This window comes from Microchirus variegatus, assembly GCF_963457635.1.
Source record: "Microchirus variegatus genome assembly, chromosome: 16".
Classification (NCBI taxonomy): Eukaryota; Metazoa; Chordata; class Actinopteri; order Pleuronectiformes; family Soleidae; genus Microchirus; species Microchirus variegatus.
The window spans coordinates 17,651,378-17,672,698 of NC_139817.1; the positions used below are offsets into that span (position 1 = coordinate 17,651,378).

At 39.7% G+C, this 21,321-nt stretch overlaps 1 protein-coding gene across 1 annotated transcript in view; it reads right to left on the reverse strand.

The window, feature by feature from the left end:
• Positions 1 to 21,321, reverse strand: part of naa25 (N-alpha-acetyltransferase 25, NatB auxiliary subunit) — a 52,606-nt gene that overhangs the window by 19,297 nt on the left and 11,988 nt on the right. The window contains exons 2-10 of the mRNA XM_083902451.1: positions 20,765 to 20,850; positions 19,524 to 19,662; positions 19,335 to 19,453; positions 18,369 to 18,443; positions 18,178 to 18,285; positions 5,687 to 5,765; positions 5,499 to 5,610; positions 5,216 to 5,305; positions 1,288 to 1,460 (exon numbers count right to left, since the gene is read on the reverse strand). Of these exons, the coding sequence (XP_083758577.1) occupies positions 1,288 to 1,460; positions 5,216 to 5,305; positions 5,499 to 5,610; positions 5,687 to 5,765; positions 18,178 to 18,285; positions 18,369 to 18,443; positions 19,335 to 19,453; positions 19,524 to 19,662; positions 20,765 to 20,850 (981 nt within the window). The remainder of the gene's footprint in view (positions 1 to 1,287; positions 1,461 to 5,215; positions 5,306 to 5,498; positions 5,611 to 5,686; positions 5,766 to 18,177; positions 18,286 to 18,368; positions 18,444 to 19,334; positions 19,454 to 19,523; positions 19,663 to 20,764; positions 20,851 to 21,321) is intronic.

The window sequence follows — 21,321 nt, forward strand, 5'->3', positions numbered from 1 at the left end:
CACAAACAGGTTTGACTGTTGGCATGATGTTCTTTTAATGAAATGCTGTGTCTCTTTTATGCCAGACGTAATGGGATGCACACTTTCCAAAAAGTTCAACTTTTTTTTCGTCAAAAGACTTCAGGGATCATCAAGATGAGTTTTGGCACAAGTGAGACGAGCCTTTATGTTCGTTTTGGTTAGCAATGGTTTTCACCTTGGAACTCTGCCATGCATGCCATTTTTTGCCCAGTCTCTTTCTTATGGTTGAGTCATGAACACTGACCTTAACTGAGGTAAGTGAGGCCTGCAGTTCTTTTGATGCTGTTCTGGGTTCTTTTGTGCCCTCTCCCATGAGTCGTCGCTGCACTCTTAGGGTAATTCTTGTAGGCTGGCCACTCATGGGAAGGTTCCCCACCGTACCATGTTTTCTCCATTTCTGAATAATGGCCCTCACATGGTTCACTGGAGTCCCAAAGCTTAAGAAAAGTCTGTGTAACCTTTTCCAGACCAACAGATGTCAATTACTTTGTTTCTCATTTGTTCCTGAATTTCTTTAGATAGCGGCATGAGGTCTTCCTTTTTTGGGATCTTTTGGCCAACTTCACTTTGTCTAACAGGTTTTATTTAAGTGATCTCTTGATTCAATAGGTCTGGCAGTAATCAGGCCAAATTATTTTTTTCCCCTTAATAAATAAAATCATCACTTGAACAATGCATTGTGTATTTACTTGGCTTATCTTTGTCTAATGTTTACATTTGTTTGATAATCGGAAACATTAAAGTCTTACAAACACTTTAAAAAAATAAGAACTCAAGACAGGGCAAATAATTTTTCACAGTACTGTATATGGTCGCACGTTTACAATTCTCATCTGCTCTCATTATCGTGAATGGCGGGGTTCTGACCCGTTTCAGGACAGGAAGTAGCTACCTTTCTTTGCTGAGGAGTATGTCTAAAATAATTGGGATTTCAATTTTGAACAATTTAGGTAAAATACTGAAATACAACTTGATTTGCAATGTAACTTTGTGAGCAAAGCTTCAGATTAATTTTTACTGTGTTATAGTTTTAAAACAAGCACCATTACCAAAAGACAAAAATATTAACTGCTATACTCTACGACAAGTTTAAGATATAATTTCCTTCCAACATTTATTTATTACATGTTAATTGGCAAAGAACAATCAATAGAATTGCAATGTTGCATATGTGTGTTTTTACTTGTATTTCAAAAGGATGAATTATTCAGCCCTACACCTGGAGTAAGACTAACTTTGCAGTGTGTGTACAAGCAAGTGTTTTACCTAGCAGACTTTCCTCTAGACAGCCTCTTTCTCTCAGTCGATGCATTAATTCAAGTCGAGCTAAATATGGCCCTCTGAGTGAACGAGACTCTTTGATATCCTCCGCCTTAATTCTCTCTTCAACAAACCTCACCACTTCAGCCACAGTGTAATGTACAGCACCCTCCGAACAACTGCAGAGAGAAAGTAAAGGGCACACTTAGGGAGTGATGACGATACATCGTTTGCTAAAGCTCTCGTCTTACATTCCTCAAAGATTAAAGGTAATAAACACAGGCTCAGTTTGACTTCAAGACAACTACGCAGTTGTACTGCCCCGATGTCCCGACATGATCGGAAATTGTGGCTGATCACGTGGTTTCAGACTTCAGAAACAGACATCACATCTCGATCAGGGATCGGATATATAAATTGGAACCGTTTGATTGGTGTTCCAAGACTTCTGATAAAAAATAATGAGAATAAATATACACATGTATATATCCGATCCTTGATTGGGATGTAACGTCCAATTCCGATCAGGGATCGGATATATACGTGTATATTTATTCTAATTATTTTTTATTAGAAGTCTCAGAACACCAATCAAACAGTTCTAATAAGATCTATTATTGGAACCGTTCACCTATTAAATGCTGAAAAGGCTTGGCTGCATACAGCGCAGATTATGAACGCCCTGCAACATTCACTTCACACCAGAGAACATTATCTCTCTTTGAGCAGCTAAGAGATCAGATCATCTGATACTCCCATAATTGCAGCACTAAATTGTCTTCTTCACAAAGAGGTTGAGACCACGGAGTGAAAGCAATGAAAAGAGTCTGAACATGTTTCACTAAGATCTACTCAGATCCCCTGCACTTCATCGCAACTGTACTCGATCCTCGTCATAAAGATCATTATTTGGATGTAAAGATAAAGCTGCATTTAGAGAAATGATCCAGGCTGCGTTCGATACGGAGAGCCCGATTGGAGATGGAGAAGCGTGTGACGCAGAAGCGGCGCACAACGCAGGAGCAGTGTGCAGAAAAAAGGCTGCGTTCGATACGGAGAGCCCGATTGGAGATGGAGAAGCGTGTGGCGCAGGAGCGGCGCAAAACGCAGGAGCAGTGTGCAGAAAAAAGGCCTGTCTGTCTGCACCAGATGAGGGGCACACTAGCGAGTAGCGCAGTGCCAAGCACTGGTAATCCACAAATTTGGAATCAAAATTCACATACGCAATTTTCAGTTTTACAAATGTCATTATTTACAAATACACATCTATAATTGTAAAAACCAATTTACAAGTTACAAATTAGATTTTTTTATTTGTGGATATCAAAATACACATTCAAATCAAGAAATACTTGTGGATCACACTCTGTACATATACAAATATTATTGGAACACATTTTACCCCATAAGGACATCCCATAAGAGCCTGGTCTACATATTGACAGGCTGATTTAATCAGTTTACCCTAGCTTTTTGCTAAATAGTGGTTCAGGGTTTCCCCCATAAAACCTGCTAAGCCCAATAGTAGCCCACTGTGTTTTTGTAAAAAAAAGAAAAAAAAAAAGTGAAAAGTTGAGAGGAAATTTTTAATTATGACTATTATGTGTTATTGTCAGTTAAATCCTAATTAAGTAATCGACCAGTGAATCTTAAAGCAAGCCATGCAATGCTGGTAACATTTAAAATAGGGCTGGGCGGTAAACCGGTTCACACCGAATACCTTTTTTTTTTTCTTCGTTATGATATGAATTTTTAATATACCGCCATACCGGTGTATTTGATTGCACAGCATCCACGCACCCACGGCGCTGCTGTCTGCTTTGCGAGTGAGCGCTCTGCATGTAAACGTTTCATTAATGTTTATATATTTGTTTCAATTACTGAACGAAGCCTGTTATGTTTGGGACAAGAGTCGGGACCTTTTGATCAGCACTCAGCATTTGTTTGTTTGTTAAACCTGTGTGAGCAGAGAGCGTGAGGGGCGGGAGAGAGAGCGAGAGAGAGAGAGTGAGGTCTACGGTCTTGGTCGTTAGTTCATTTACTTATTTTTGTGCAGGTAATATGTTGTGAAATATGTTTAACCTTAAATAAACAACATCTACTGGTAGTTTTTCCTTACCCTGGTCGAAGGTCTAAGGACAGAGGATGTGACCAACCCTGTGAAGCCCCGTGAGACAAACTATGTTTTGTAAACTGTTGGCTATACAAATAAAGATTGATTGATTGATTATGTCTCGTTGTATTAGTTTGTCCTGTTATTGACGTCATGCTGTCATCACCTGACAGTCTGGCTGATTCAAAGCCCCCAGATGCACTATGCAAATACCATGCGAATATATTTGAATGTGTGTGTTTTTTTAGAGGGAATATTCGAACATCATTTTTTAGCAATTTTGACAGCCCAAGTAAGCATGTCTTGGAATATCAAGAATGCATGAAGTTAAGTTCAGCACCCTCCACATCAGCAGGTAACACGGGGAATTTTTATAAAAGATGTTGATTTGCACAGTCAAAGTTCTGTATTTTGACTGCAATTGTCTTTGCATTCCGATTCCTCACTTCATTAGAATCATGAGTAACTCTTCTTTGTAAACAACATAATTTTCTGGGGCCATGAGAACCTGTACTAGTGTGTTATTCTACAGTATTTAAGTCAGTAAAATAGACCATCCTAAGTTAATCTACTGCAGTAATTCAGTTCTCAACCAGTAGAAAATGCTGTGAACACCTGATTATGCATGAAAAAAAAAAAATACCGTTAGATACCGTGAAACTGTTCGAATTTTGAAAAATACCGTGATATATATTTTTGGTCATATCGCCCAGCCCTAATTTAAAAGTAAAACAAATCAACATATATAAAAAAGTGGCAGTGTATATTATGGTAGTGTATATGTTATATAGAGTATATTATATCATAGACTGCCTTTTTTTTCTGCGCACCGCTCCTGCGTTGTGTGCCGCTTCTGCGCCGTTCGCTTCTCTGTCTCCAAGCGGGCTCTCAATATCCAACACACTGGCACAAAGTGCGAGGAACCTATTGGTCCTGTTCTGATTGTTATAAAAAAAAATTCTCTGACGTTGGGCTCAATTTTGAGGGAGTTAACATGCAAAAAATTTTGGCATGGAGGTAGGGTAGGCAAAATTGCGATAGTGGCATAGGGCCCTAACCCATGCCTAGCCCCAGGGCTCTATAGCGCCCCCAGAAGTCAGGTTAGGATCAGACAAAAGTAGTCCGATCAGGACAAAATTGTGCGTTAGGCATAGTTGAAATTTTTCTTGGGAAATTTTTTTGGGAATTTTTGATGCAAAATAAAGTGGTCAAACTTGCATAAAATGCAAATTTTAAAATGTTTTCTTTTCTGCATAAGTCACACATAGTTGTTCCAATTTAGACTAAACTTGGAACAGCTTGCTCATGATTCCAAAAATTGGTAAAACCAAAATGACTCGTCTTTACATTTGAAGGAACTCGTCCTAGCACGCTTGAGCTAGCCCCGCCAAACTTAGCACATGTGTTCTAGACAGGTTGTGCAAGAATTTTATATAACTCAAAAGGCATGGCCACAGTTGTCCAACAAAGTTGACCTTAAATTTTAGATTTTTTGGTCACAGTTGTTGCTTTCATGATTCCAAACAAAGTTCTAATGTACTTCCATTAGCTCCGCCCACCCATTTTGGAATTGAATGCTAGTTTTTTGTCCATTTGTGACCTGTGATGGACTGTAAAGTCACATTTATGCAAAACTTGACACGTAAATGAATTCATGGAATTTGACAGAAAGTGTGTCCCTGAATGAAAATAAATCGAGACGAAATTCGTGTGAGACAGTGAGGTCGGGGAACTGCTGCTCTCCCCGAGTTGCGTGGGGCGAGGGCCCTTCCATGAATGTGAGTCCTAAGAGCAGTCCTAGTTATTATCTTTTGTACTCACTGTTTGCCTGCTTCTGGTGGACTCCATGACTGGTCAATGAGGTGAAAGAGAGAGTCAAAGTAGGAGGGATAGAACTGCCAATCATCGGGACTGGAAAAAAAAAAACAAGATTGTGTGTGGTTTATATTGTTTAAATATGGCAATATGTAGGGCTAGGGACCAACAATATTATTAAAGATTTTGTCGTCGCATTTAGTGAATATGGTCCTAATTGGTATCCCTGCATGGAGGCTCCAGGTAGAAACCTGAAGATACTACACTCGTATATACAACTTTAACTCACTTTTTGAGGAGCAGCTTGTGGGCCAAAGCATTACACTCTGGCCAGCGCTGTAGTTTCTGATACAGCATCATGCACTTGTTTTCTCTGCTCTGCAGCTCACTGGTCAGCTTCTCTGTGGACAGACAAACTTCAGATTTATCTGGCAGGTCTTACAGGTCCAGGAACAGAAGAAAATAATATGCACTCACCCCCAAGTGGCCCCCTGATCACTTCGAGAGCTTCTACACATTTGCCCAAACGCTCCAGGATCATAAAATAGAGCTGCACCTATAAACACACACACAATACAATTGAAACAAAACAAGCAACTTCTGTCTGTATGAAAACGACACACTTTTCATTCCTGACACAGCAGCAAGAACACTAAAAAAATCCTAGCTAAAAGCCTGCAGAGAGGCCAAACACGGGGCTTCGCAAGTTTTCTGGGGGGAAACCTGGAGTGATTTTCCTCTACAACTAAAAATAAACCATGATGGTTGGATTATGTCAATAGTTATCAGCTGTTACAGTTCAAGAACTGATGATTACTACAGGCATTTTGGGACAGAAATTTGAGAGTAAATTTTGAATCCAGTAGTACGAGTGCGACCAGTAGATTTTTAAAACACGCCAGCAATGAAAGCCCTGTGTCTTGCATTTACATCACATCATTAAGTCGATGGGACACTGTATACAGCCCGTTTGTTGTCCCTCCTCCCAGTCTCCGCTACAGTGTACAAAGTATTTGCGCTGCCCCATTGCAACCGAGCCTACACAGACCTGCCAACCTCTCTGCATTTTGCGTAGTAGATACATATTGACATGAAACTACGCTACTAAGATGTGTCATTTCAAACTACGCGAAAAAGGGAATAGCGGCTAACAATCGGGAGTTACGTAAACATGATGTCACGTGTGTCTTTTCCGATCAGTTGCCATGTTAACGCTGTATAGTGCCCAGTACTATATGTGTCCAGCCATGGCAAAACTGGTCACAAGTCTACTGAGGGACATTTTGAGTTCTTTACAGATTCTGAAAGTGTGATTTCTAAGCTTTCCAACAATGTCCAACATATGCAAAACTGCCATTTGAATGTAGGCACTCCTCAAACTGTTTTAGGGAGAATTTTAGCCTCAAAGATTTACACCTTCAGTGAGCCAAGAGACATCATCACATTCACTCATTCAATCATCACATTCACATAGAACAATCCCCTACTGGTCTAAGCCGTCAGTGAAACCACACCTCTCTGAGCACAGATACTATTGTTGTGAGCTACACTGCTACACAGAACAATACATAAAAAAACTGGACATAATATCCTCTTACGATTTGAAATGAAATAACCTAAAGAAAAATATGGGGGGGGGGTGGCTTATTCTGTTATCATTTCTTGTCCTTACACTCCTGTAGTCATACAGTGATATGCAAAAGTGTGGGCACCCCTGTAAATCTTCATGATTTTCCTTTATAAATCATTGGTTGTTTGAAAAAGACATTTCAGTCAAATATATCATATAGGAGACAAACAGTGATAATTGAGACGTGAAATAAAGTTTATATGATTTACAGAAAGTATGCAAGAATTATTTTAACAAAATTAGGCATGTGCATAAGTTTAGGCATCACAAAATAAAACATTTGTGTCCTTTTGCAGAAATAACAGCCTCTAAACCAGAGATTAAAATTAACACCGTCCCGTCGTCCCGGGGATTAATTGTCATCGGGACGATCAATATTCTCTCTCAGGACGACCACGGGACGAAAGAGAATTTTGACTTACTAAATTTATCTGTTTAAGTTTTCAACACTTTCTGTGAACCAGAACAGGTTCGCGGTCGGTGGGAAATACTTGTGTCAAAAGGTAAATGGCTGCGCGCTCATGTTGGTGTTGTTCAGTGAGACGCAGAGACTGCTGCTCTCTCGCTCGAGCCGCTACGCTGCCGTCTGCTTTGCTCGCCCGCACTGCATGTGAACATTTCATTACTGTTGACATGTTTGTTTCAATCACTGAATGAAGCCTGTCATATTCGGGACCTTAAATTGCTGCACAAAACTCTTGATCAGCATTTGTTTGTTGTTCATTATGCGCAGAGAGAGGGAGAGAGAGAGCGAGCGAGAGAGATCTGCGCTCTTGGTCATCAGTTCATTTACTTATTTTTGTGTAGGTAATGTGTTGTGAAATATGTTTAAACTTAAATAAACTACATCTACAAGTACTTATGTCTGGTTGTATTAGTTCGTCCTGTTATTGACGTCATGCTGTCATCACCTGACAGTCTGGCTGATTGAAAGCCCCCAGACGCAGCGGATGCAGTGCACACCAGATCCGTGCGTCATTGATATCATGCGCAAATACAGATATTCGAATATTTGTGTTTTTTCAAACGTAATTTTTGAGTAATTTTGACAGCCCTAAACAGCCTCATGCAAATCTCAATGAATGGCCCTTCTCATGACGACTATAACCCACTAAATGCAGTCACTAAATGGGAGTAGTGGCAGAAGGTCCGGTAGGCCGGATGGTCTGTGACTGAGTGTGCTGATGGTTGTCATCTACAACACAACAAATCTAGTCTGGAAATAAATATATTATTTATTATCAACATAAGGTATTGTGTTTTTATTACATTATCAGTAAGTAACAACTCAAAATTTAAAAAAAGATTTTCGGGACAATTCAGGACGATTCGGGACGGTTCAAAATGTTTTTCGGGACGTTTCCGAGACGGTGGTGAAAAAAGTTAGTTTTAATCCCTGCTCTTACCGCTTTCTATAGCTTCCAATTAGAGTCTGGATTCTGGCAGAAGGTTTTTTTTAGTTGTTTTTTTTAAACATATCTTTATTGATTTTTGTATTTATCCATCCAACAATTTAAACACATGGCAGTGATGAAAATAATAATGAAAATATTAATAATAATAATAATAATAATAATAATAATACAGAAAACGTAAATCAAATAAATGTCCTAAAAAAATAAAAATCTAAAGGATGATTTAAACCAATAAATTAGTCAAAGAAATACTGAGCATTAAATAATAAATAAATGAACACGTACAATAATATTGTACGTGTTTTTATTTTTAGTGTATTATAATAAATAATACACTAAAAATAAAAACAAACATAATACTGGTTACATCGTACACTCCCAGCCATATTTTCCTTATCTCATTCTCCCATTGCCTCCTCCATATCTCCATTCCTCAACAGTTCCAGAAACATCTTCCAAATGTCATAAAGTTCAGTAGCCTTCTTTCTAACAATACAGGTCAGCTTCTCTAGAGCCAAACTCGATGTTAAGTTATTTCTGCACTGTATGCCAAACAATAGTGATTTTTACAAAAGGATTGGTAGCATTATTCTTTAATTGTTTAAGTGTTGCGGAGTATAGATAGCTATTCAATGATAGACCCTTTGAGGATCGTTTTTCAATTTCTAACCAGGGCATGCAAACATCTTTAGAAAACCAAAACAAACAAGAAGTGTTGTCCATCTCTTGAACTCTTCTGTCACATCAAGTACCATGGGCTCATAATTGGCTAAAATAAGATTACTTATCTTTGGGGTTATTTTGATGGCCAAGTAATTAAATCCCTCTGTGGCATTCTCAACTAACGGTTACTTTCTCTCATTTCCATTTAAAAACATAATAGATGATTTTTCTTTGTTCACCCTAAACCCAGAGATACTCCCAAATGTATTAAATAACTCTAAGAGATGGAATAGATTCTGCAAGTTGTGATAGAAATACAATAGTATCATCAGCGTACATTGCTGTATTGTGTTCCAAGTCCCCAATCTTGATACCATGAATTAATGGGTGTGACCTAATCGCTTTTGCTAATGGTTTTTTCCCCTAATTTTTTCAAAATTAGGGATTTCCGTTTTTTTCAAAATTACACAAGTTGAAGTTTTGAAGAAGCCACTACATGCTTCATATCACAGTATTGTGAATCACTCCTAGTTTGGGTGTGGCAATCTCACATTCCAGAGCTTTTGTTGCTTTTTCAGCCAATCAGCTGATGATCACGGAGAATACACATGGCTAATTAATATGCACGTACAGAGAGAGAGGGGGGGAGGTGGGAGAGAGAGTGTCTGGAAAATTCCAGCAGTTATGTGTGTGTGTGTGTGTGTGCGCAGTGCGAAATTAAAGTGTGATTGTCATCAAAGCAGTCGTCATCAAAGCTTTGTTGAACAAAGGAAGGCAAGGAGAACAGGACAATAATTGTCTGTGGCTGAACATCTTCACAAGGACAGAGAAAGCACAGAGACTGCTGGTGTGTGGACTGTTAGCATTTAAAGCTAGCGATCTTTATGCTAACGTGTTAGCAGACTTTATCATCCCAAAAACAACAAACTGATGGATTAATCAGCGGCTGAAAGAGAGCAGGACAGACACAGTACTTGTCTGAGATGATGACGTGACGCCAGCACTGCTCTATCTCCTCATGGGTGAGTTTTCATATACGTAACGTTAGTGTTCAGTCACATACAGGGAAGTTTTTTCCTGTTATTGTAACGCTATTTGGCTACATTGTTATTAGCTATGCTTGCTAGCTTGCTTAGCTCGCTAGCTCGGTACTGTATTATTACAATGAGAATGATGCGCACATCGAAACCTGTGTTCGGGTCAGATGAGCGTATTATAAGTCGTAAGGGGAGCATGTCACGACCCTCTTTGAGATTTTGTACACTCGCAGGTTCAGTTTGATAATTCATATGCTTTGAGACGAAACCCCCTTGTTCGAAACCTAACAATGCATTGAATGATGTGTGAATGCCACACCTTTGCATGCATGAATCACACGTGATTAACACAATGTGTGATGAACGTGTTAATTACACGTGCGATTCATGCACATAAAGGTGTGGCATTCACACATAATTCAAGCAATACTACTGATCAATCTATTCTGATTAGTGATAAAGTGCCTGTTAACATGAACCATGATCTGAAACAAGTATTTTTTTTTTCTTTCAGAATTGGCAAAGGCACTCTGACTGACATAATCAAACACTTTGATGACCGTCCTGGCCCCACCTGGAATGACCATGTACAGGCAGACGTATATTTTTGAAAAAAATCAGGCCTTTCTGTTCTGAGGAGGCATAAAGGCCACATTATACTTCTCCGACTGCGTGATGCCTTATCCGTCTGCGTCACCACGTAGACCACTCTCGCCTTTATACTTCTGCGTCGCGGTGACGGATAGGTGCTGCAATTTCCCGCGCGATCAGTAGGGGTCGCTGCGCAAGGTTGTTGTGCTTTTGGCTACAGTGAGCAATGGCGTCCGAGGGAGAAAGACTGTTGTTGTTGAAACAGTGGCCGTTTGTCACTTTTCTGTGTCCCGGAACGCAGTTTTAAGATAATTTGAGGCGAGAAATTGGCCATTTAGAGTCTAAACATGTGCTGTGTGTGTTAAGATATGACGTATTTATAGTTCGGCAGCGACGAAGTCGGCGGTGTTCAGCTCCGCCCTCTGTGGACGCTCGGTGCTCACTGTGAGCCGGCACAGAGCAGCTTTGCTCGGCCTGTCCTGAGGACCAATTGCAGCTCTTGCCGTCTCTGTTGTCCCTTGACGGAGTGACGGACACAAATATTCCGTGCAGCCGGAGACGACGCAGAGACTCTACAACAGGTTCTGCGTCGACGCAGAGGACTCTGCGTAGCCTACGCAGAGCACTTTACGCAGGAGTATAAATTGGGCTTAAGACTTCACATGCCCGGCACCAAAGGTTACAGCACAGAAGAGTAAGCAGAAGAGGGTGCGCTTGTGATGTCACCATTTAGCCCGCATATCAACTGTGATGGACAGAGTGGGTACAGCCACATTGTGGGGGAGGAACTGGTATTGAAGATGATAATATAGTCCATGGTCTGGAAAATATTGAACTCTCCTTCACACACATATATTTTATTTGATATTTGAAGTATCTATATTTCACCGTTCTTGTTTCTCATTTTTATTCAAGTGCTTTTTGTAACAGAAGAATTTCCCTCTGGGGATCAATGAAGTAAATTCTGATTCTTATCAGTCCACTGAAGTACTTAAGGCAAAAAACACTACATTGACATGAACTACATTTATTCCTTTTTTTTCAAACTGCTACACTGTTTCTGTCCTGTGGGCTAACAGATATCAGATGTCACTGACAGCTAGACTGGGTGGGGGGTTGTGACCATGTAAATGTGATGCAAATGAGCAGCTATTGGGCCTGGCTCCTCAAGTAGGTCAAAATCTTTCAGGCTGAATTTCTCCCTAAAGCAGTTTGAGGAGTGCCTACATTCAAATGGCCACATCTTCTTCAAAAACGATCAGATTTACCTGATCAGATTTATGTGTTTGATATTGTTGGAAAGCTTAGAAATCACACTTTCGGCATCTGTAAATAACTCCAAATGTCCCAAAGTAGACTTGTGAATGCTTTTGCCATGGCTGGACACCTATATTAACCAAATTAATATTTTCCCTTACAAGAGTTCCTTGAACCACCAAAAATCTACCAGATTTATCAAAAATAGTATTGTTTATTTGAAAAGGTACCGAATTATGAATAACACCATAACCCCTCTTGAGTGAGAAGGGAACAGGATGCTACTACTTTGCCTGGCCATCTCCTGCATCACCAAGTCCTCTCTGAGTAAATGAGTTTCCTGGATAAACACTATTGAAGATTTAAGTTGTTTAATCCTGGTAATCACCTGTTTTAATTTAGTCAACTTTACCATCCCTCTAACATTCCATGAATTGAATTTAAAATTTTTATTTGCAGTCATCTAATCTTAATATTACACCAGATTGTGCAGCATATCATCATCTTTAGTCTTTGGTAAACCTGATGAGTAACTTTGTGACATTTTGGGGGAGTGTACCAGTAAAACCCCATATGATGTGAAGGATCAACAAAAATAAACAAACAAAAGAAAACAAGGAAAAAAAAAACACAAAAAAAACACTTAAATCTTGCCACGAACAAAACCCCTTCGCTGTCAACCTGACCATGACAGTCCCTCGTGAATATGAAATGTTCATCATAGTCTTTCTTGCGGCTCAACTCTCATCTGGGAAAACCGACAGAGTAGCCATTTTTTCAAAAAGAACAAAACGAGTATAGGTCCACTTGCGAAGGCTGCGTGGCAGACGTTGTATAAAGAGTAAATGAAAAGCTAATTTACATCGGAGGTGAATGAAGGAATAACAAAATTATGTAAACAAAACAGAAAAGTCTCCGCAGAAAAAAGAAAAAAAAAGCATAACCATTTTACGGACCATAGATACCGGAACATAAAGCCAGCAGTAGCAATCTATCGCTGTTACAGGTGGATAATAAAATATTCAGCAGATCATTTTAGTTCATCTGTGAGTCCCCTGTGTTATGTAACCCTCAAATGAATGTTTCAGCTTCTGCTGGAGTTTCAGACGACACTCGTAGCTTGGCTGGGTAAATTATTCCGTACCGAATGTTCATCGTTCTCAGCTGTTTTACCCGGTCGAAACCTCTTCTGCGACGGTGAAGCTCCGCAGACAGGTCCGGGAAGAACATGATCTCTTGACCGGCGCAGATGACTTTGCCTTTGGCCCTGGAAGCTCGCATCACTCTGACTTTATCCTGGAAGTTTAAAAACTTCACGATGATGACTCTCGGTGCGGTTGGTCGATTAGCTTGCGTCCGGCCGGGCAACCTGTGTGCTCTTTCAATGAGAGGTGGATTTGGGAATGTAGCTGGTCCTAGCACTTCGGGGTGCCACTTCTCCAGGAAAGCTACTGCATCATTTACTTCCATCTTCTCAGGTACATTAACTATCCGTAGGTTGGAGCGGCGAGAGTGGTTTTCGAGCTCGTCAAGTTTACTTGTGAGGAGAGTCACTTGTTTAGCTAACGCGCCAGCCTTGCCTTTCTCTGAGTTAACTGTGTCTTCTACGGTGCTAATGCACACCTCTGCATCCATGCACGCCGAGAAGTCTTGCACGTCTTTCTTAACGTCTTGAATCGATTTCAGGACCACATCAAACTTGGTGGAAAAGTCATTTCTGATCCCCTCGAGTATCTGAATGATGTCCATGTTTTGTGCCGAACCAGTGTTTATGCCATCCACACAATGTCCAGGGTTAGCATCTCCCTCTGAGTTAGCTAGGCTGATAGCATCTGAGACGCATTCTTCACTACGAGAAACGTGTGCTTTAGATTTGTTCTTGTCGCAGGCTTGTAGTATTAAGTCACCACAAATTAAAGTCGTCACGGTTTATGCAGTTTTTGGAAAGTTTACAGGATTTTACTAGAATATTACCAGGAGCTCACGAAAAGACGTGTGGTCAGTTCAGCGCCATAGCCATGCCCCCTGGCAGAAGGTATTTTGGACCATTCTTCTTTACAAAACATCTCCAGTTCAGTTTGATGGTTTGCCCTGACACAACTTCAACTTTGATTCCTGGACATTGTTCTCCAGAATCTGCTGATATTGTAGACTTTCTGTAAATCATATAAACTTTATTTCACTTCTCAAATATCACTGTTTGTCTCCTATATCATATATTTAACTGAAATTTCTTACCCAAACAACCAATGATTTATAAAGGAAAATCATGAAAATTTAGAGGGGTGCCCAGACTTTTGCATACCACTGTATTTCCATCATCTGTTTTTGTTGTTTCATGAAAAAACAATATACTATATATACTTAAGAGGGAAGGATCAAAGATAGACACATATTTCTAATATCAAATCAAATGAAATACATTAAAGTGGCTCTGTGGTGTAGTATGGATGGAACAGTCTGTTCCTGAATGAGCTGATAATGTCCTAACTCAACTCAAATCATTAGCATCACAGTCAATACTTCACACACAAAGCTGTGTCATTCACACATGATAACACGTTAGCATAAAAATCGCTAGCTTAAAATGCTAACAGTCCACTCACCCTGTCTGTCTTTGTTAAGAAGTTCAGCCACAGTTCAATAATTGTCTGGTTTTCCTTGCCTTCCTTTGTTCAACAAAGCTTTGATGGCAATCACGCTTTAATTTCACACTGCACACACACACACTGCACACACATCAATAACTGTTAGAAAGTTCCACACACTCCCTCTCTCCCCCTCCCACTCTCCCTCTCTCCCTCTCTAGCACCTGCCTCACGTGCATATTAAGTAGCCATGTGTATTCTCCTTGAGCTGATTAGATTAGCTGACTAGGAATGATTCACAGCGATCAAACAACCTTAATTCAAATACAAAGTTTATGGTTTTAAGACCCACAATACTGTGATTTGAAGCATGTAGTGGCTTCTTACAAACTTCAAGTTGAACAATTGGTAACGCTTTCTTTTACAGTCCCCTAATTACCTGGTATTTAGCTGGTAAATTCATGGTAACACTAAAGTGTTGCTAGGTAATTACCAAGGGTAATAAGATAAGTAAATACAGTGAAACCGTTGCCAAAATACTGGGTAATGCACGGTAATGTACTCGGTAAGTAAAGTAAAACTGTACTGTAAAAGAAAGCCAAGCTTGTTTCCATGTAATTACACACATTTTTAGGGTTAGGTTTGTTAGATTACCCCTTGGGTAAATAGCTAGTAATTAGGTACCTGCTTATTACCAGTTTATAACCCAATAATACACTTACATTTACCATAGTTTTGCCATAGTTTAGCTGTACATACCTTCTTATTAACAGCAGTAATAACACGCTATAATTAACTATATAGTTACCAGGTAAATGCCCAGTATTTTGGCAACAGTTTCACTGTATTTACTTTCTTATTACCATTGGTAATTACCTAGTAACACTTTGGTGTTACCATGAATTTACCAGGTAAATACCTGGTAATTAGGGGACTGTAAAAGAAAGCGTTACCGAACAATTTTGAAAAAAACGGAAATCCCTAATTTAAAAAAAAACAAAACATGTTTTCCTATTTTTTCTCGCTTTGCGCTGGGTCGACTTGTTCCCCCATGGTCCGTGGCAGGTCACATATTATAAATAATTTTTTATGATTTTTTTGTTATCATACTAAGGTGATCGCTCAAAAACTGTAGGACTAGATAGATTTTGTAGCATTGGTGCAAATTCGCCAAAAACGCCTACGTTTTCGCGTTCAATCCAAAATGACGGCCTTCCTGTCGGATTCATAGAACACTTGTATTTATGGCACAACCTAATGAAGGTGTGTACCAAGTTTGAAGACTGAACTGATATAGATACGGTTCATATGTATAAAACACAAACAGCGGGAGAAATGGTGGGAGTCTATATATTTAATAAAATGGAAATGTACTTTTAATCTCATAAATCTGCAACTTTATTGTCTCGTATATTTGACACTTTTAATGTCGCGATTCTGCGACTCCAAGCTGTCACTCAAAACTCGGCAGAGAGCTTCCTAAGGCCCGCCCACTCTAAGCCTTGTTTTCTTATCGATCGATTTGCTCGGCGTGCACAAGTTACAAATCCTTTTGCACCACTTATACCACCTAGCGAGGAGAAAAAGTAGAAGCAGATTCGAGCACTTGTATCAATTGACTTGCAGTTGTGTACCTGTAACAAGGATTTGTGTACCTGTAGCCCTATTTTGTGTTAACAAGGTATAAAAAATATTTACAACTTCAACTTTATGGTTTACAATGCACAAATATTGTGCATGTTCTCAGATTATGAAACATAGGTGTTTGAATGTGTTTTGCACCAACTGCACCACAACTATTGGAGCAAAAGTGTCGAGTGCATGACTGCTGGAATTTGTGATGCACAGTATAGGATTTGTGTACCTTTAACAAGGATTTGTGTACCTGTAACAAGGATTTGTGTTAACAAGGTATAAAAAAAATGTTCACAACTTCACCTTTACGGTTACACATTTGTGACTTTAATGTACAACTTCAACTTTACGCTTACACTTTTGTGACTTTAGTTTGCTCATGTGAAATCTGCAGTTACATGTGCTTGTGACTTTTGCATCAAATATACCTTCATACATTCCAGAACTGCGGTGAACACGAAGTTCGTAAACAGTGCAGGCACTTCACAGTTTAAAGGGGAAATAAGTAGTTTATAGTGCCATCTAGAGGAGAGGCTGAAATTTACAACAAAGACCTGCTGCTCATGCCCTCCCTTCCCTGAGCGCTACGGTATCCGCAGCTGGTCAAATGTCGTCCTCGTCGTCTTTCTCCGTGTCAGCAGATTAGGTTCGTGAGGCGAGGGAGAGGGCGAGCTACCGTGGCCGTAGCAGACGAAGCGGAGAGAGGAGGCGGGACTTCCGCTACAAGTAAAGAGACGCATGTTTTGTTCTCTCGCGTTTGTCCTTACAGGCTCCGGTAGAAACATGGCGTCTCGCTGCTAACAGTGGCTATGCAACCGCGGTCCGTGGTCATGTTATTTTACATGACTTTTTGAAACACTACGAAAATGAAACAAAAACTATTATACAGCGACTAGACAATGCAGGAGCACATAATATGTATAAAAAGGGGATTTTGGGTTATATAAACCCATAAATACTACATATTGTACCTTTAAACAAAATACACTAATTAAACACCATATTAGTTAAGTATTGTTTTTAACTGTGAAATTACCCAAATGTAACTGAGCACTTTTTTTTCTGAACTTATGGTATTTTTTTTTTATATATTTGTACAGTCACTGAATTTGAAACCGCAAATTATATTTTCTGCATCTATTATCAAAGCATTTATTAGTAAAGCATTGTTTATACTCACATACGATGCCGTGGCATGGGGCTCCGCAGACAGCTCGTGATCAAATAAGCATGTACGGAGGCTTTTATGCTCAGTGCGCTACATGTACCGTTAACTAATTGTTCGTTGCAGTATTCACCGTAACGGCAGGGGGCGCACAACCAAAACATTCAACTTGTGCTGCCGGATAAACGTCCGCTGCCTAGCAACATTAGTAAACAACTTTAAGCATATTGCTTACATTAGTCTCAAAATTACTGTCCGTCTCTGTGTTTCACTTATTGGGACAGCCATCCCAGCTCCACCAGAATCACCAGGAGGGCTTTTCCCACTGGGTCACCACTCTTTCTATGGGCTCGTCTTATGCCCTTGACAAATCTATCCCTCTTTCTTTTTTTTTACGTCCTACAGCAAAAACCATCGGCTTGTTGTAACATGGTAGCAATCTCCTTCTCAGTGATCTCGGACAGATGATCCATACAAATGCGCGTACAAGCGTATTTAGTCGCCTAAATTTTCTGGTTGCACCCCTAAAATTTTCCGTTGTCGCACCCGGTGTGACATAGGATACAACGTCATTTTTGGCACGCACCTAGCACACTACAGCGTAATTAACAGCATTGCTGGACCAGCAATACATGGTTATGGTTTCAGTGAGTCTCCACAGGTAGTCTGAGAATATTTAACACTTGCCAATCATGTGCCGATTGTACAGGATAATCTGGTTTAAAATAGTATGAATTTTGATTAACTGCCAAGGAAAGTTTATACTAAAAATAACATATTGCTTGTATGGTATTTTTACATTTTTGTAGAGCAAGGGGGGCAGGGCTTATTATGCTGTTTGTTTCCATTTAAAGTGTCGCATTAATCATGTATTTAAGGTTTTTTTGTTTGTTTTTTTCAATTGCTCTGACAAAATTATTATTTTTCTTTTTTTGAACGCAGTATTCACTGCATTCAGGCTGTGCAGAGTGCAGAAGTCTCACTTACCTCAGCTTCCGCTTCAATCTTCTCCTCTTTAACCATTTTCTCCACCATGCGCTCAGCCAAAGGCAGGAACATTATCTGAGCCAGTTTTTCATCTTGTGCGGAGATGGCCTGAACAAGACGTGTGTATATTTTTTATAGAATAAATAATATTCAAGGTCTGTGAATGTGTGTGTTATGAAGGCTGCTCATACCTGCATCACTAGACTCATGACAGACCAGAAATAATAGGGATTCTTGGGGACAATTTTATACAAAGCCATTCCTGCCTGTAAAGTGGAAATACACAGCCATTAACATCCTCTTCATTAAAGTGATTACAGCAGAGTCCAAGTATTTAGACAGTTACAGTTTTTAAAAGTAATTTCTCCAGTGCAAAGTTACAATTGAATTGAAACAAAACAACCCTGATGTGATTGAAATGAGTTTTAGCTTTAATTCAAGGCATGTAACTAAGGCTGCAACGATTAGTCGACGTAATCGATTCCGTATCGTCGATGGGTGTTGTTGGAGTCTCTGTGAAGCACAACTCTAATTCCATGGTAGTACTACGGCGATGCACAAATATCTTAAACGCCGATCCACTGTATCATCACGTACCACAGAGAAGTGAGTTCACAAATAACTTGATGCCGCGTAGATATTTTTAAATCACATGCTCATTTATTAATTAACCATCAGCCTATGATGCAAGTACATAAAACTTTTGTGTCAGAAAAACTTGAAAGAAACTTGCTTGGAAAACGCTAGTTCATTTACGTTATTACGTGTTCTTTGCGGCAGTAATCTGTGAATTACAGGCGAAGCTGCTTTGACATACTTATTTTCAGCCACTGTTGATACTAGCGTTTATAATGAATTGTAAACCTCTTTCACTTATCAACCGTGTGATTTGGAGCATACTAATTCATTATTTATGCTGTAAGAAATATGTGATAATTTGTTTCAGGTATTTAACTGTGATAAATGTTCTGTTATTAGCACACGCGCAGGTCCACTGTATGTAGGTTAAACAGAAGTCCAAAATAGGTGCTAATGAATATAATCGTGATTAATCGACTACCTGAAAAAATAATTGATAGATTATCCCTTGTTTTCATCATGAGTAATTTAGCAAAGGACTGATGAGCAGTTTCAGGAGCAAATGTGGTCTTTCATACCTGCTGCATTTTCTTGTACTCCCCAACACGAGCATATGCCATGAAGAGGTGAGAGTGATACTCCTCACTGAGTGGGACCTTCTTCACTGCAGCTTCGTACAGCTTAGTGACCAACTCCGCTGTGAACGGGCAAAATAATTAGCATGCAGTCATTCCTGAATTATTACCAAACCTTCTGTGTGTACTCACGGCGATGCATCTCTCTGTACAGTATAGTCAGAGCTTGCAGTGAGTTGTCATCAGTGGGCTCTAGAGTGGCCACCTCCTGTGCTAAAGTGAAAGCCTCATCTTGCTTGCCAGTTCTCTGAAGGCCAATGGCCTTTAGGACCTGAGGAAAAGGGAAAAAAAAGACACAAAGGTTGAGCTTGCCAGTTCTTCACTATGTTAACAGAAGTAGTGATATGTCTTAATTACTTAGAGCCTGAGTTGAATGGGGTCATTGTGAAATAAAACTTGTGAAATAAGCACAGGAAGTTTTTTTTCCCCTCCTTTTATTTAGTGTGAGGGAAATGCCTTTAATTAATTACCTCTGTTTTGATTATTTTGACTTTTGACGAAACGTCTGATCCATTAAGCCAGTGCTTTAATGTCTGCTGAAACGTCTCCACAAGTGATCTCCTGACTGCTCTGTTTGCTGGCTGCAAAAAGTGGAATGGATTTCCTATACGGAGGCGTGTCTCAATGAGGCGCAGAGTAATAATTCACAAATCCGTTCAGTAAATCCATTCCACAGTTTACAGCCAGCTAGCAGGCGAGCATGACCAGGAGTTTGCTTGCAGGTCCTCTACAGCCAACATAATCTCAGCCTTCAACTGTTTACGTTAGCCGGAATATGCTGGTTTTGGCCGTTGTCACGCGAAGTCACCAGGGGTCTGTAAAGTCGCTGTAAAGTCATATATCATACTTGCCTGTATAAAGGAGTTTGTTTATTATTAAAGCCTCATTTAAAATAAACAATAATGATGATAATATTAAAATGGACACAGCATCCATATCGGACTTGTATCGTATCGGCAGATATCCAAATTCAGGTATCAGATGATGAAGAAGTGAAAAGAAGTGGATTGCTGTATCACTAAAAAAGTTTAGAAATCACACTTTCAGAATCTGTAAATAACTCAAAATGTCCCACGGCCTACTTTTTCCCGGTTTTGCCATGTCTGGAAACAAATTTTGTGTCCGAGTTTATCTGAATTTCCTTCCAACTTTACCCAAGTATAAAGAAACATTTCAAAAATGTTTATTGTGAATTAGCAGCAGTGTTCCTGTCAAAGCGCAAACTGATGCTCTAATTTTTCTAGAATGTGTGGTTGTGTCTTTTTTTTAGAAGTGCAGTGTGTGCAAAGAGGGATTATGACTATGAAGCAGTTGGAGAAAAAAAAGGGACAGAAAAACAACAAAACAGGAAAAATAGTCATCTTCTGACCAACCTTAGCGCAGTGCAGGTCCTTGTGTTTCTTCAGCAGTTTATCAGCCTGCTGTATTGCCATTTTATTGTTGCCATTATCAAGGTAATCTGGAACAACACAAAGGAAAACAACATAATGTTAAGACTGCATAATGCAATATGGCCTAAAAAAGCCATATCAATAATCATACATTAAAACGTGTTAAAGGCTTTTCATATCAGCACACAGGAGATCCACTAATGCCTCCATCGGTTAATTCAAATGTGCGACTTCAGTCAATAAAACCCTTTGTTTGGATTTACCCAAGTGCAGGCTTTTAGCTAGGGTTTGCAGTGATTTGGAACCGGTTTTGGTTTGCGGTGACAGACGCTGAACAAGTGACTGCACAATGCAATGGTTGTTTCAAGCCCATTTCAACAAAAGGCAGTGGTAGCACAGGCTGATTGCGAGTTGCGAGCTCCCGCTGTATGTGACTGAGTCTTTGCCACGGAGACTTCCGACACAAGGATCAAGCCGAACAGTGCCGAACTGTAGATCATTTAAAAATATTTAACAGTCCCAAAAAAACGAGGGTTAAT